Source organism: Dreissena polymorpha, chromosome 5 (genome assembly GCF_020536995.1).
Source record: "Dreissena polymorpha isolate Duluth1 chromosome 5, UMN_Dpol_1.0, whole genome shotgun sequence".
Lineage (NCBI taxonomy): Eukaryota > Metazoa > Mollusca > Bivalvia > Myida > Dreissenidae > Dreissena > Dreissena polymorpha.
Genome location: NC_068359.1, coordinates 79580666 through 79597655, shown reverse-complemented (window position 1 = coordinate 79597655; position 16990 = coordinate 79580666). Strand labels below are relative to the sequence as shown.

General features: G+C 34.7%; 1 protein-coding gene across 4 annotated transcripts; it reads right to left on the bottom strand.

Moving 5' to 3' along the window:
- Positions 1-1792: 1792 nt before the first annotated feature.
- On the bottom strand, positions 1793-15807 carry LOC127881526 (uncharacterized). Of its 4 annotated transcripts, XM_052429442.1 has the most exons (11): positions 10407-10528; positions 10216-10286; positions 8786-9454; positions 8453-8503; positions 6805-6885; positions 6411-6584; positions 5945-6157; positions 5251-5520; positions 4891-4983; positions 3549-3633; positions 1793-3350 (listed from the first exon to the last, which is right to left on the bottom strand). In XM_052429442.1, exons 3-11 carry the CDS (start codon positions 9360-9362, stop codon positions 3329-3331), a joined length of 1566 nt encoding a protein of 521 aa, XP_052285402.1. In that variant the 5' UTR covers positions 9363-9454; positions 10216-10286; positions 10407-10528; the 3' UTR covers positions 1793-3328. The 4 variants fall into 4 exon arrangements, with proteins under 4 accessions (XP_052285402.1, XP_052285404.1, XP_052285403.1 ...); XM_052429444.1 differs by lacking the exon at positions 8453-8503; XM_052429443.1 differs by having other exon boundaries at positions 10216-10489.
- Between the last annotated feature and the right edge of the window lie 1183 nt (positions 15808-16990).

Sequence of the window (16990 nt, the reverse complement as noted above, 5' to 3'; positions counted from 1 at the left end):
TCCATTTTTTAATGTTAGTTTCTGAACAGAAATGCCAGGTCATTGGGCAAAAATTAAAATTTGATAAAACAAAGGTATGGAAAATTAAAAGCTTGTTCGCTACACTTAAATTTCTGCCAACTCTTTTTGAGATGTTAATCTGAGTGGAAGCCTTCTTACATAATCTTTGTATATGAGTATGAATATTTGAAGACAGCAACATAATTTACCATACGGTTATTCTATTTGTCTCCGAATAGTTGTGTATTGCCCAATAAAGTAGTCCATTCTCTTCACATTTTGAATTAGCTTGAATATCCCATGCTTAAAAAACGTTATTCTTCAGCTCTCTTATTGAGATATATGTTACAACAAATCTGTGAAACTAGCAATTTCACGAAATTCCTAAATGATTCAGGTTTGCGTGAAATTATTGTTCCACTTAGGGATTTAATGAAATCCCGTATTTCTTCAGGAATTTCACGAAATGACTCAACAATGCCGTTAATGTATGCAGAAAAGTATACACCTTTAAAAACCTGCATCAATCTAAACTCTAACAAGATATGTCACACTGTTTTGATACTTCAACTATTGAGACAAAATATTAAACTTCTCATATAAATCAATCTCATATCTCTCCTCAATGAATACAATTGTACAAGTTTGATAAAGAAGATCAATTAATAACGTTAATAAGATAGTTCCCATTATATAAGATCAATCTCATTTTACTTTTCAATATCGAGATGGTCACATGTCAGTAAAACAAAAATAGAAAACTTGTAAACGAATGTTTGCTGCATATGTTGTATCACTTAGGAATCAGAAAAACTTGTATGTGTTTAAGTACACTCTTGTGAAATGCCACATGTCAATCTCTTGGTACATTTATTTGATTTTTTACAACTCAGATTGATATGTCATCTACTATTACAAAGCCTCCGGGCGTTAAACGCTTGCATCTCTGAGTCTGGCAGTGTCCATTCCCAAGCCTACCGTTGCATTGAAAGAATCATTGACCACCTAAATCTGTCTTCCTAACAGCTTGCAGGGGGTCGATCGTACCCAAGTAACTAGCGTGGCGTAAGTGAGGAAAATAGTAACTGTTGTTCAAAATGGCGGTTAACGGATGATTTTTGAATGCTTTTTTGTCGGCATTTTCGAAAGGTTTGTGCATTTACCATAGTTTTTGGACATTATACTAACGCACAGGATGCTCTACTGATATCTATTTAACCTCGGAATAAATCACGTTGATGCTTTATCAATAATAACAAGTTGTCGAAGATTTACAACGAAAGTGTCTCGTTGTTTACGATTGACACTGTTCATTGTATGTGCATTTTAAGGTCATATTATATATAATGTTTGCTCAGCATATTTCATAAAACATAGCAGTACTTTAAAACAAAGTACTTCAATTGTTTGGTCCATAAAGAGGGCACAGTGTGAAACTATTCTTATTTATTGTTAGGCATTGATGTCTTTTTCTATATTGTACACTCAAGCGGACAGACTCGCCAAACATTTATTAAATAAAATACATACTCATCTTCAATTAAAAGTGCCAAAAGTTAGTAGAATTCGCCATCCCATAGTGAGGTAATCTGTTTTTCAAATGACTTAATAACATGAAAGTCTCATAAACTATATATAGGCATTTAGACTTTAAAAAATATATTTTACACATGAGTTCTTTTTGCAACATCATTCAGACCACAACAGTTGTATGATACAATATTTAAACTGTCCAGCCACAATATGAATGGTTACATTTTCGTTGACATACCATAGACAACACAAGGCATGATCATTTTCCGCAGTCAATACATTTATGGTATCTTCATATTAACTAACAAAAAGGAATACAAACATGCACCACCAAAACAAAACGTGAGCAAATAAACTGTATTGTTCACAAAAGGAAACAAATATAACTGAGTCCCCATAGATAAATCAGAAAGTGATTTCAAACCAGTATGCCGGTCATACACAAACATTCAAAACAAATGACATAGGCAAGAAAAAAAGGAGGAAAACAAAAACACCACGTGCGAGAGTTCGATTTCTTTTATAAAACGTGAATATTCATATACTTAACCAGTGTCCCTTCATTTTATCTTATTTGATAACCAAACGAAGAATAAATACGTATATATACAAAATGTATAACTTAATAAGTTTATAAATATTTGCAACACAACATAACATATATTTACACAACATAACATATATTTTCAATACTAAATGCGTTAATAGTATATATGCCTATATTGTTATCAAGCGAGAACAATGAATGCATCACCTAATGAGATATATATATGTTTTCCGTTTAAACAACAACAACAACAACAACAACAACTACTACTACTACTACCAGTACTACTACTACTACTACTACTACTTCTACTACTACTAACAATAATAATAATGATGATGATATTCTGTGTGTAAAAACTAACTCATTCAGTGGTTACAAAAATTCACAAAGAAGTCTCGCAACGGATTTATTTTTAGAAATGCCGTTTATTTCGATAGGAGAATCATGTTTAAATAGTCAATATTACCTCAGCACCAAAACTTGAGCTATTTGCAATGAAATACATATTACCTGGCGACCTAGTTTTTATCCAGATTCAAACTTGGCTGATATTTTTTCAAGTTTCATTAAGGTTAATTAATAAACATGACTGTTATATTGGTAACATTTTTTTCAAAGATGTAGCCTGGTAACCTGTGCGTTGACCGCACTTGACCTACATGCAAACTCATTCAGACATCTTTTAAAGTGATGTAGATGGTCGTTCTTAGATTTGGCATAGTAATTTAGATATTGTCCGTGAAATAGTTTTGAACAAGTTTCATCAAGATCGATCCAAAACTGTTGCGTCCAGGTCGGTAATCATCTAAAAGTTGCCGACGCAAACGATATAGGTCGTATTACGCCGGACACAGTCTGGCCAAAGCCAAGAACAAAGATGATTCAGTATTCGATCCCCTAATATAACAGTAACGCCTTAATGTCATGACGTCATCATTTTATCAAACATAAATTTGATATATTTTTTTCTTTAAAATGCAGACCTAAATATCAACATTATCATTACGATTTTGTAGTTTGTCAAAGAATGCATATTCCTCTAAACGTATGTCATTGACTACACAATGCACACTAGTGTCGCAATTATTTCAAGTAAAGTACATTAATGCAACATGATGTAACATGCCTATTTAGCATCACCTATGCAAAGTAAGAGTTTCTAAATAAATTTATTAATTTCAAATAATAATAGCATCTGCATCTGCATATGGTATTAAAGACTCTTTCTCAAGACTCTGCAAGTCTTCAGAATTTATTCCAAATCCACCTGCAAGAAAAGTATAACCATGAATTATATATCGGAATCCATGGCGCTTTTATAGTAAGATTATGTGTTTTTGTAATAAATCAAACTGGTACCTAAACGATCTTCTTGTTTCTATGCTTAACCTGTGTGGAAAAGCGTTACAAAAGCTTTCTCATCATTGTCTATCGTGTAAAGGTTATACTTTTAACTTTTACTTACAAGTCGACAGCATACTTTGCGAAGAGTTTAGCCGAGTCAAAGACACTATCTCTCACCAATCTTAAAAGCAGATGGTCTTGAGAACCTGAATATATAACACACACCTGTTTTGCATCTCGGAACCGCTTTCTAACCAAATGTTTGACCTTTATAAAAAAACAACCAAATATAATTGGTCAAATCGTATTATTTGTACCAATGTTTTTTAATTAATGTATTAACAGTCCGCGCATACTGTTCTGTGCTTTTTCTTTCCCTTGAATAAGCATAAACTTTATGACAATTTGAAAGGAGACAATTTGATATTTAATATAATTTAATATATAATCGGTTGCTAGAAACAGCAAGTATGAAATGTATAAAAGCATACTAAATTATTCCAATCTAGTCAGTCATACGACTGGTAAAGTTAATGATGTGTGAAGAAATTAAGTGAATATTTCTTTACCTATAATTCTTTATTGCCGATTGTTTAAGTTCAATGTACATTCATTTTATTCAAATCGACATGGTCAAAAGAGAAAAATCGTTTGTGCATCAACGATATTTGGAAGTTAAGTTTGTACTGCTATGTAAACGACTGTGTTCGCACTTTCCAGGCCTTTGAACTAATTACGTACAAAACTGTTCAGTCCCAAACGGACATGGTTGAGTCCAAATGTTCGAATAAAGTTATACTCGTCAATTTATGTAAATGATTAAAACACATTCTAACTGCTGTCCTTCTTAATATCGTGTATTATCAAAAATGATTAAAGTATATCTGCAAAAGTGCTTTTATAGAACGTTTATAGAAATTAACTCTGATCTTTTTTCGGCGTCCTATAGACGAAACAGGCAAGGATGTTTTGAGGACCCGATTCAATATTTGGGTAATTAGAAATGTTAATAGCGTAAGCGCGAACAACGATTAGACGAGTATATTTACACTAATAATTGACAATGGAGAGTAAGTTTATTTTGATATTAGCTTTTGATGTTTTGATCTACTCTGTACCAATTGTAGCACTATATGTATGATGAAATTTAAAATGTGCGAAGCGTAATTTCTCTAAACTGGTAATAATATTTTGTATTTTCAAACATTATGCAATTTGTGAACTAATGATTAACCTATGCTGAAATCTTGATGTGATTAAAGTAGTATCATTGACAATTTATTTAATTAGTGTTAATTGCAGTCACATGAGATTATTAATATTTTTTCCGGAATTTTAAATTAAAGATGTAAAACACATTCATAAAAGGTTGAACCGATTTGAATAAAACAAAGTTTAGTTTAGATTGTTATCATTGGCAATCTTGCTACCGCATGATGTTTTATGCAATTAGGAGTAACTACCTCTTCCTAAGCATTTTCCCATGAAACTCTCCAGGTTTGTTGAGACACAAACCGCGTCGGGTGTTGCGACTTCAATCTGTGTTGCGACATAAACTTTGAAAAAGAATAATTGAAATATTATTGATAAGTGTACATGTTATACTGATTAATACTTTGACGTTATATCAGCGAATCACATTGAAGTAAATTATGCAGCAAAACACGTTTATTGATCATACATCAGGGTGGCTTGAGGTTTATACTGCGTGTTTAAAAAAGACAACTGTTCTTTGTTTTATGATTGCAGGATGCATCAGTTAGATAAATAAAATGAACGTGCATATATCTTAAACATATTTTGAAATAGAAAATTAACTTCACCTGTCTCTTCCAACGTTCTCTCTAAAACAGTCGCATTCAACACTATATCGGGAGCTTCAAAGGCGTTACGACAATTGTCTTCAAGGGTTCTGAACAAAAACTTGAATTTTCCATCTGTTATGGCATTTGCATACTCATCCCGTTCATTCATAGACGGGCAAGCGACTCTTACAAGAATGTTTCCGTCGGGAGATAAATTGACTTTTGGTAGTGTGTCATCATTTGGCAATGTTAGTCCCCTGGCTCTCAAGAGTCGACACATTTGTGAAGCTGTTTTGAAAATAATGGCGATTGTTTCGAAATAAAAGAAACGTACACAACTAAATTACATTAGTTTACGAATTTTTAGGTTGATTACAAAGACATATGTTTTATTAATTTTAAGTCGCATGGTATATTCATGATTAAAATTAACTTTTCTAACAAACACGCTTATCTTTGTTAATAAAACATGTAACACTTGAGGAATACGCTTATTCAATTTGTTATCAGACATTTATCACCACGGGCATGTTCAGAGAGTATTCGAAGCTCATGATTAAACCAGTGTGCAATTTCAAACGCGTTTGTGTTAAGTATATCTCCATAATATTGATAATTTTATTTTTGTTGTATTTTTAGGTTATATTTCAGGCATCCCTTTTTTAATTACCGCAGTGTGCTGTTTGTATATCGTAAGTTAGAGAAAACCTACCTATATCATTCATCACCGAGTCATAGTGATCATTGTACAGAACAGCGTTCTGTCTGTAGTTTTCGCAATTCCGTATGCTTCGGATTATGTCTTCAATTGGTTTTAACTGCTTCGTTATCTCTCCACTCACGCAGTCTTCAAACAATTTAAACAAATGCTTGATTGTTTTGGGTTTTACCCGAATCTGTATACATCCTTGGCGCGCATAAAACTCTAAGGAAAAAACAAAATGTACATTTACGATGATTTTAAGTAAGCGCAAACGATAAACAATACTTTTTTTTCAAACATCTACTGAATGTACGTACTGTTATTTTGATAACCTAATTTGAGTTTCGAATACACAGAACACGATGAACGTGTTCATTGCATGAGTATTAAATATGAATTATGAATTGTATACATATTATACTTACAATCTACTTACATGAATAGCTTAATACAGCACACTGCACTTATTACCTACCTCCATAGTATGAAAACGTTTGTTGAACTGTATCTCTAATTTTCTCTCGATTGTCATTCCCAGCTATTGACGCAACACCTTCATCATGACTGTTGATTACATTCACAATATCTCTCGCGACTTGAACATTTCTGGTTTGATCAGTGTTTTGTACTGCAATCTCGATAACAGCCTCTGAAAACAAAAGAGTGTGCATATATACTTTCTGGTTATCGTCTGTTACTGTGCGTTGCCTATGCTACCCTGTCCAAACACCCGTACTTTTAAGAGTTGTTGTCTATACAAAGAACTCATCTTTGTTTTTAATTAAATGACGCTGGCTTGATAAAACAATGATACTTTGCAAGCAATTTATAAATGTTCAAATGAAGTTCATTTAAGCATCATACATTACCTGGAACTTGCATCTGCTGGTACTTGTCTTCAGGTCGAGGGGGCAACACGTGTTCATCAGAATCACGACCTGGCTCGTCAGCTTATAATACAGGGAGAATAAAGTCATACAACAAATTTTAGATTAACTGTTTAAAGAGTACTTCGATAATACGAGGGCTGTGTCAGAAAATCGTCAGCATCGATCTTTTACTTTTGTACAAGATTGTAAAACATGTTTTACCTGTTATATAATTTTAGGATTTTGGGATCAAATATTAACGGTAAAGTACCGGCACCTCAAGAAGTACCAGGTTAGTCAAGAAGGGTATGGCTGACTGTCGCATGCAAAACGATTTTTTTTTAATTCAGTATAGTTAATCTGTATTGGTTTATATCGTCCTTTGCTAAGAGGGTTTTGCACTCAAGTGAATGTATACACGTCTGCATCGATTAATATTGAAGAAGTTAAATGTTGCCGACGTCGGCAAAATACACGGCAAAAATTATCAGTATTAGTTCTGGTTGAATCCTATGTGATTCAACACATATCGTAAATTATATGAAAGAAGATCATACACATTTGTTGTTGTTGTTACTAAAATCAACAACTATTTTCGATAGATCATTCTGTAAGACACTACTGCTGTCGGTCTCTGAAAAGCTATGGCGCATTCTACTTTCAATGATTATATTTCAATGAACGTACAGAACAAGCATTATAAGTTGCTAGACTAAATATACATCCCTTTAAAAGGTGATTACTTAGAACATCAAAGCGCTGAAGGCACTGAAAATGTTCGCTATTGCATAATCTTAGACGCAACTCAGTTTTGAAAATTTTGTTATAGTTTTTTATATCGCAAGTTTGAAATGAACACAACCCATTCAAATTTATAAAGTGTGTCTTAAAGCTCAGGTCAAGATGTGTGTGCACTGTATCCTCATATGTTTGTTATAGAAATAACTTAGACAAAATAACAACAATATGTTGTTTTTTCACAATTGGTTGCTGCACTGGCAACCATCTTCAGAATTGTGTTTCCTTGGTAAAGAATAACAAGCTTATGATCATGCACATGTTGTATTATGTGTATCTAATACTTTATCTATTTTCTTTAAATTATTGAGCAACAATTTTGCCCACATGTCAGACTTTAAATGCAGCATTAAGCCCCGTTTTCCCTGAAAGCAGCTAATATGTACAGATTTCAATGATAAACTGGCAAATGTCGTCGCACAAGCTGTTATAAACACTAGACTGGCCAATATCGTTGAACAAGTTCTGAAACCTATTGTTTACAATAACAAACTGTCTGCTGAAGAGTACCCGTGGTTAAGTATAAACAGGAAGTGGTTATCGTTCCTAGCGTAGTGACTCGCAGTTATCGTTCTTAGCGTAGTAAAAAGCAGACTGACTGGAAAAAAGTGCTCTGTAATATGAGTAGTGAGCTAACGCTTACAACTAAAAATGGGTTTGCTCTAAAGCTTGAAGGGTGAAATGACGTTAGAGTGCACAAGTACTACTTTCACTACTACTGATTTAAATAGTACCACTGTCACTTCTAATGCTTAAACTTGTACTACTTTCACTACTACTGCTTTAACTAGTACCTCTAACATCACAACCACCACTATATAACGTATTACTATATTTAAAAAAAAGATACCTTCGCGAATACTAACGTCTCTTTCAAGCATCCTATGCAGCCTGAGCAATTCTGTTGAAAGGAAATTACTTGTATAATACTTAGTTTGTTATTTAAGTAATAGTTTTTATTTAAACCTATTTATTTCAGCTCGATTGGATATATAAGTGTATGTAAATATATAACATACTTTTAAAATGGAATACAAAATATTAAAAATATAATGAAATATAAAAATATAATACAGACACTTGTGTATTTAAATGAGGATAGAAACACACCTAATTTCAAGTCTTAAATAATTATCATTTACATTTCTTTTTGACAACACCATTACGAGAAAGATGATACTACCATCTCTGAACGACGTTATAGCTTTTCTGTGAGATTTTTCCAGTTCTTGTTGATGTTTAAACTCATTCAACACATCATCGGTGTGGTTTTCATTAGCCTGGTTAATATTTGCTGTTTGTTCTTGTATTTCAACTGTCAGCGGGCCATTTTTCATAAACTGACAAAGAGCTGTCAACAGTTGTTTTACTTTTTCCAAGTGTCCTCTGAAGAAAGAGTCATCGACGCCAGTAACAATCTCCGTATACAGTTCTTTCCGTTTTTGATTGAGTTCATGAAGAACATCTTTGATATCACGGGTTATCAAAGATGACTCATGTGCTATGAGAAACTCTATGAGATATACCGGCAACATATCCATAGTTACCGCATGTCCTCTGGGGAATAAAATTTGTCTGTGGCGTCGTCCAAGATCCGATTCCAGAATTTGGTCACCATTCTGTTCAATGTATTCGTCTAAGGTCCTGTGAGGATTATTGTGTGTGACAAGAAACTCCAGCATGCAACGCAAGACACGCCGAACAATTATATTATGAAGAAATGCCAATGCGTTTGCCTCAGTGTTATCTGGTTGGGCCATATCTTTACGGTCGACGTAAACAAATCGGGAGAATAAATTACTTATTTACACATGAGGTTTATTTCATTCTTTCAGACGCGCTATATGCATCGCTGAAAGTTCAAAAAGAGATATCAATATTAAAACATACTGTAAAGGATAATTTTCAGAAAGTTTTAACCATATTTAAAAAAACATATATTATATATAATGCAACTGGTTCGGTTCGCATATTTATGTTTTTGTTTGTTTTATAAAGTCTTCTTTGAAACACATTGGTCAGGACAAGTGCACATATGATAAAACAGTTTTTGACCAATATATTCGGTTTAGTTAGAATGTAAATATATTTTAATTTTACAATGCAGCGTGAGTCTTAACAGCGATACAGCTCTGAAACAAATAATGCAGAGCTACCGGTATATATCGTATACATGAACTAACATTTGTTTCACGTTTGTTTTGTTAATTATGTCGTCATGAAGCTAGGCGTCTTTATTTCTAAAATTGAAATAATAATTGAACGGATTTTCTAGTTAAACGTTATGTTTAAGATAAGCAATCCATTCATCCATCCGTCCGTCTGTCTCTCCATCGGTTCAGCCACCCATCGATCAGTCCATCCATATCGAAATGATTTAAGACCATTTGTTGTAGTTGGATCATACTAGTATGTATTATGATTCCAATTAGATACAAATATCATATTTATAAAACGTTGTCATGATTCTAAGAAACACTATTATGTTAAATATTCAGATGTTTTTTTTTTAAATACAATTGTGGATATAATTTTAAATTGGAAACCTTATGCTACGTACCAACATGTAACCATACACGTGATCACAGTTTACACTACAGATAGTTATATTACCTCTTTGGTGTCACAATCGACACACTGCAGGCATAGTTCCTTTTCATTGATTTATTTCATACAATGATTTCCTAAAAATTAAGAAACAATTTATCGATCAACATTTTACATGCAGACAATGTCCTGACATTATTGTATTCATATTTAATTTCAACTTTGAGACATTCACTTGTTTAACTTATCAAAATGACCTTTTGTTTCCTCGTGAAGATAAATATCGAGTCTCATTTGTCAAACGTATGAACTAAAAAATCCGGTGAACTGAAGACCAATGCATGATCGAAGTTGTTTAAATACGTCGCGTGGTTTATCATGCGCTTAACACGCCTTAAAAGACATTGCAATCAAAGCCAGACTGCATTAAACATTTTTTAAGCACTGCTGAAAATTGATAACGCGTGACTGGTCTATAGTTATTGTGCACAAAAAGCCGACCCGATATTACGGGCCGAATGCCAAAGTATAGTTTGAGGTTGCAAACTGGGCATATTAATTTATTTGTTTCACAAGGAAGTCTCAAATTAATAGGATTTCCAAACTGATAAGTTTTTGACTGTCTTAAACATATCAAAACCTGCTGATGACCGGCGGCCAGCGCACGTCTTCAAACAAAAGTGACATAATGCCATTATGTGTAAAAACTAATTCGCTGATTCTAAATAAACCAAAAAAATGCCAATGTAAAGATAGCCTTCAACAATAAAGATTCGTAATGATCATGAGCGACCATTGGAAGAATTGAACATTTTTTTTTACAACATAGAGATCGTGATAGGGGCTCTTTTATCCACGACAGGCCTTTGCCTGCGACAACCCTGGAGTATATTGCTAACAACAAATATGTCCGAAATGCAGTACCAACCATTAATCCTATGATAAAATGACAACCCAGATATGAATGTTGTTATAGAAGACGCTGAATAATGCTTCTCGAAACAATACGTAACAAGCATAATTACATGGCTACATGGAGCTGGCCATACTACAACTAATCTATACAACTTCCTGAATTTATTAAATGAACATATCGCCGTTTTATATGCTAATTGCGTGTTTATGAAATGCCTGCGAGTACCAATTCGTTAGTTCTATATTGAATATATTCCAGAGATAGGCCGGCATTGGAGTTGCTGCCGTGTCCGCCAACGGGGCCAGTCTCCGAAAGCGCTCTAGCTGAAACCGTGATAATTCATCTGCAATATCGTTTTTGCTACCGGGAATATGGTCCGCTTTAAATACACAATTGTGAAAAATTCCTTGCATGGTCAATACTCTCAATAAAGCAAGAACGAGAACCGACTTGGACGACATAGTATTCAAAATGTAAACAACGGCCTTATTGTCACAATGAAAGCGAATTTTCTTGTTAGTCATATGTTTACCGAACACGACCGTGGCTACCACTATAGGAAACAATTCCAGCAATGTTATATCTTTAGTTAGCCCTTTCCGAACCCAATCTGCATGCCACTTTTCTTGACACCAGTGGCCGTTAAACCAGATACCGAAACCTATACCACCCGAACTATCAGTAAATAACAGGATGTCGTCATTTGATAGCCAATATCGATCGTGAAAAACGGAAACCCCGTTAAAATGTTCAAAGAAATCCAGCCACATAATTAAGTCACGCCTCATGGCGTTTGTGATTCTAACGTGATGGTGTGATTGTTTTATACCGCATGTAGCGTTAATCAAACGTCTGCAAAAGGGTCTTCCAATAACAATTGCCCGACAACAAATTTTAATGAGCCGATCAGAGACTGCATTAATTTCAACTTAACCTTTTTGCTGTGAAGAACAACGTGAATTTTTTCAACAACCTATTTTATTTTATCAACGGGGATCCTAACAACCATATTAACAGTGTCAAGTTCGAGCCCTAATAATACTAAAACGTGCGTCGGTCCATGCGTCTTCTCGTTAGCTAATGGAACGCCTATTTCTTGCATATTCCGAAGTCAACCCTGTTCTTATATGTGCCAGGAGAGGAAGTCATCCATATAATGCAAAAGCTTCCGGTTTTTTTAAACGGACCTTGATAACATAGTCTAGAAATGTCGAAAACGTTTCAAACAATTTAGGTGAAATACTGCAACCAAAAGCCGCACATTTATCAAAAAAGTATTTCTCATTAAAATAGAATCCAAGCAATTCAAAGTCACAAGGATGGATTGGCAACAATCTGAATGCATTCTTTATGTCCATTTTAAACACAAAAGAATGTTTACCCAAATCCTGAACCATATAAATTGCTTCGTCAAAATTCAAAAAATTAACTGAACATGTTTTGGGATCAATATTATCATTTACTGAATTACCAGATGATGGATTAATCTGTACTCGCCCGGTGATTTTTTCGGTACTATTCCTATTGGAGAAACTTGAAGATATTTTAGTGGCACTTCAATAAATGGACCTGCGACACGACCCGCCCGAATTTCCTTATTAATTTTTTGTTGTACTGCTGATGAATATGGAGCCGCAGATTTAAGGTTTTTGGAAAATCTGGCCTTTCGTTCGCCTTCATAGCTTAGCCTAAAGCCATCTTTGAAACCTGACAAAAGTACATGTTTATCAACTGAATTATAATTCTTTAGCCATGACTCTAAAACTACTAATTTGATTGGCGATGGGGCTAATGAAAAGGCTCGGCTATTAGCGACTAAAGCCGCCCCTTCCGGGCCTGTGAAACGGCATTGACCTTGGGGCACCACGTGGTTGACCGCGAAAGCGACTGACCTCTAGACCTTGAACGTTTGGCTGGCGATATATATTTGACAGACCAGAATGCCCCCTATTGCCCGGAGATTATGAAGTAAAGGGGTGACTGCCACCGCAGTTGACACACACGTGTTCAAATTTACAACTATGACCAAATCGACATGAACTTTTTAGAAAATCTCGTCAAAAGTACCGTCCCGTTTTCATTTGTGCGACACCCGTTCTCTAAATGACATGCATCTAAGCCACAAATCCTGATTGAGCGCCGACCATGAAGAAGGCATGACCGCCTGTCTAGACTGGTGGTCATATTCCCTCCAAGACATATCCCCCTAACGTGCTGCACACTCTATTATTGTATAGCAATAGTGTTACATTTCGTGAAGCCTCTGAGGTTGAGCAGATAAATAAATATCCATGAAAACTATAAATGCATCTGACCAACGTTCGATTGAACTCATAACATCTTTGCACTCCTTTGGACGACTTTCTAACGACCCATTATTCAAAACGAAAACAGAACCCCCGTTTGCGTAGTCCGCTAGCTCAACTGGTCCCTTAAGGTTCATTTAGAGGCTTCATTTTGAAAAATGTGGGACCCCTAGCATGAAACTCAAATTTGACTAAAGGAAGAATGCCACATTGAAAATGAATACATATATGCTTTAAAGGATGTTTTTCCTTCAAACTGCTACCAATTTTGTACATCGACGTATTCATAACATCCACAAAATCAATCAAAATACAAAGCGATTTTAACACTAAAATATACATTATTTTCAAAAATCTGAATCATGTTTATTCCACGTATTTCGGCGGAACATTATATAACTAGTGAATAATATTGACATTGAAGAGGGCAAGTTACGCTTAAATAGTAAACAAAGTTTACATATATAGAAATATCAAAACTCGAACACATGTCATTTCATCACCATGGGGGCAGCCATTTTTAACTTAATAAAATAAGAAGCAACATGCTAAAAACTCACTCATCGCCTAATTGACATTCCAAACGGTTGACGATGACAAATGCATTGGATTGTAATCTTTCCGTTGATGTTTGCAAACTGCACGATCAGACCTCATAAACACTCAAAAGAATAACTATGTAAGAAGCATTTCACCAATGTTTACAATCGTTGTCGAATCACATGTACTATATAATTGCGCATAAAAAAGTACGCTTACAGACTGACAGAAAGATCGATACGTAACTCCGTTCAATTCATCACGGTATACTATTCTATTGATAATATATAATAATACATCGCTTTAAACATCTAAAAGTAGAAATAATTCTTTTAAACGGAGTTTTTAATAACGAAAGTGAAAACAACGGAAGTTGGATGGATATTCTGTGAGATGCACTACGGCTCCAGAAAAACAATACAAATAAACTAAAATAGACGTGTGGGGGGCAATTTTCAGCTTGAAAATATTTGAAATAGGGTAAGTGATGATATCTCTACGTGGTCATTTCTGTTATTTAGTGCGATCTCTTGCTGATTAATGTTAATAGTTGTTTTACTAGTTGCCACCCAACTGTCAAAATAAGAATGTGTTTTCTCAGGTATGTGTATACACATACCCGGTTTTCTCACCACTGCACGTGGTTTCGACCGATTTGTTTTGCACGTTTTTCTACGGATCACAGCGATGCCACGCTTTTAAAATGGGTAGAAGGAATCAAAATATAAAATCAATCGTTTTGCCAATTTCTTTATATTCCTTTACAATTTTATATGTCGTCTGCAATCTATTTCAATTTGAGATGGTTTAAAATTTTAGAGGTAAATAACAAAATTGTTAAACCTTTGAAATAGAATTGTGCCTCTTATTATCCACCATACCTAGATTTTTAAAAACTAGTTACGTTTTAGTTATTTTTAGAACTTTGTTTAGGATATTTATCCAAAAAAGGCAGTTGAATAAAAACTCATTTGTTGTTTTATGACAATAATTTTCTGTGAAATGTTGCTAACTTGACCTTGTATATGTATATAGCTTTGTATTTATTCAACTTAAGGTAGTGCATATCCTCCCTAACTTTAGATTGAGATTTTGTAAATTAGTGTAAAAATGTATTGGTTTTAAACCAAAATATGAATAAAGCACACACATATTGAATGTCAAAAATGTGTTTATGTTATTCTATCCGTCTTAAGCTTTAAAATGATATATAGTTTGACCATATTGTACCACATTCAATGAAGAAAAACCAAAGCGAAGTTTTAATGAACTTTATCCCCCCCCCATGAACCTTAAGCAATAATGCATGATTTATGTATTCTCCACGACAAATACGCTGATTAAGCGACGCAGGCACGTGGATTGAAACATCATCATTAGCTTGTCTAGGCAATATAGAAATGCTCTGAAAGTAATTTATTCGAGACAGACATGAACTATCGTTTGCATTGTACGTCGCCTCGTGCTCAACCACGTTGTGACCACGTGGTTGACCATCGGCTGTGCTAAAAATGTCGCAAAAATCAATTATCTCACCATTTCCGGCGCTCTCGTCTGCGCGTAGACGCTTTGCAGGTGGTGCTGCTGCGGGTGCCGCCTCTGGTTCTGGCCCAGGAACCGGGGTTGGTGCCGGATCTCGTACCGGCGCCGTTTCCGCCGCAGCCCTTCTACGCCGTCTGGCCATTGGTTCCACCGCCGATGCCGGATTGACCGCCGCTCGCATCCCCCGTTCCCCTGTTCGTTCCCGTCCCGCTATGGCTTTTTCTGTCCGTCTCCGCACGCCTTTGCCACTACCCGACATTGTAGATATATGAATGTGTATACACACGTTGTTTAAGCGAAAGCTATTTCGAAAAGAATGAGAAAGCATGGTGCTCTGGTTTATATACCTATGAGTGACGTCAGAAAGTCACTGAGTGACGTCAGAAGGTAACTATTAAATCGATTTCGTCATGGATTATTATAATCTGCTAGTATCTTATAATCGCACGAGATTTAAACCTTTCTTTACCGAAGACATGTATTCGCTACTTCAAATAAATGAAATTAATTTTTATATAAATTAATTTTAAGTATTTTGATTGTCATACTGTTAACAGTTTTTCAGAGGAGAAAATATACGATAGCTTTCTCCATCTTAAACTATTTAATACTTAAAAGTACTCTAACGTACAGTACAATTCTTTGATCTATTTAAATTTATTTTGATAATACACATGGGTTATTTCAATATTAAAATATACCTGCGATGACTTAACAAAGCCTATCGAACATTTCGCAGTTGTAGAGTCTTCAGGTGTCGACAGGATTACACCGGAATTCCAAAAGCTATATTTGACATATAGTAAACAAGTAACAGTAGTGCTATGTTGATATATCGATGCATTTAATTATCAACACCTGCGTGTCAATACCGTACCAGCTGAAATTATTCGGTTGCATTCGGTTGCATCAATCATGCTGTTAATTTGTTAGTGACACTTTAATGCGATACACATTGTACCACTGAACGCATATTATTGTACAGAGGACTTAGTCAATCAAGGCTTATTCTGCACCATAGCATAGGTGGAGACTAATAATTAAAGTGAAACTTGAAACTTACTAATTTGATGAAACGCTTATTTATATAATTATATTCAATGGCGTTGTACAAAACATTTATATGTGCATAAAATTAAAAGTGAGTGATATAAATAAAAATGCTGTAAGAAACTTAGGCAATACAACAATACCGGCTACAATATTAAAGCATGTAATAAATTGATATAACTAGGGTTAAGACAATAATTCTAATGATATTATGGGCAATTTTGTTTTGCAACATAAAGACACTGTTTTTCATGAACTGAAAGGATACGTGAAAGGATATTTCTGCACTCTGGCTATCGGATTCCACAGCTACAGGTCACCTGTCACCCTAACGAACAGTGTGACTATAAGACACAACTGGAGGGGCTAAGCATGACTAAAAAACAGCTGGATGGTGTCATTCAATAATTGGGCAAAGAAGACCTAATGATATTTGGTTACCGGTCACTTGTACAATAAATATCCTTGTCGAGCACGGACGCCCGCA

Bases quoted from the DNA above. Each gene is read 5' to 3' on its own strand.
- LOC127881526 (XM_052429442.1), bottom strand. From the start codon at position 9,362: ATGGCCCAACCAGATAACACTGAGGCAAACGCATTGGCATTTCTTCAT. The intron at 5,521-5,944 runs GTAGGTTTTCTC...TTTTCAAAACAG, and splicing joins CTCGGTGATGAATGATATAG to CTTCACAAATGTGTCGACTC. The intron at 3,351-3,548 runs GTAAGTAAAAGT...CTTTTCTTGCAG, and splicing joins GCAAAGTATGCTGTCGACTT to GTGGATTTGGAATAAATTCT.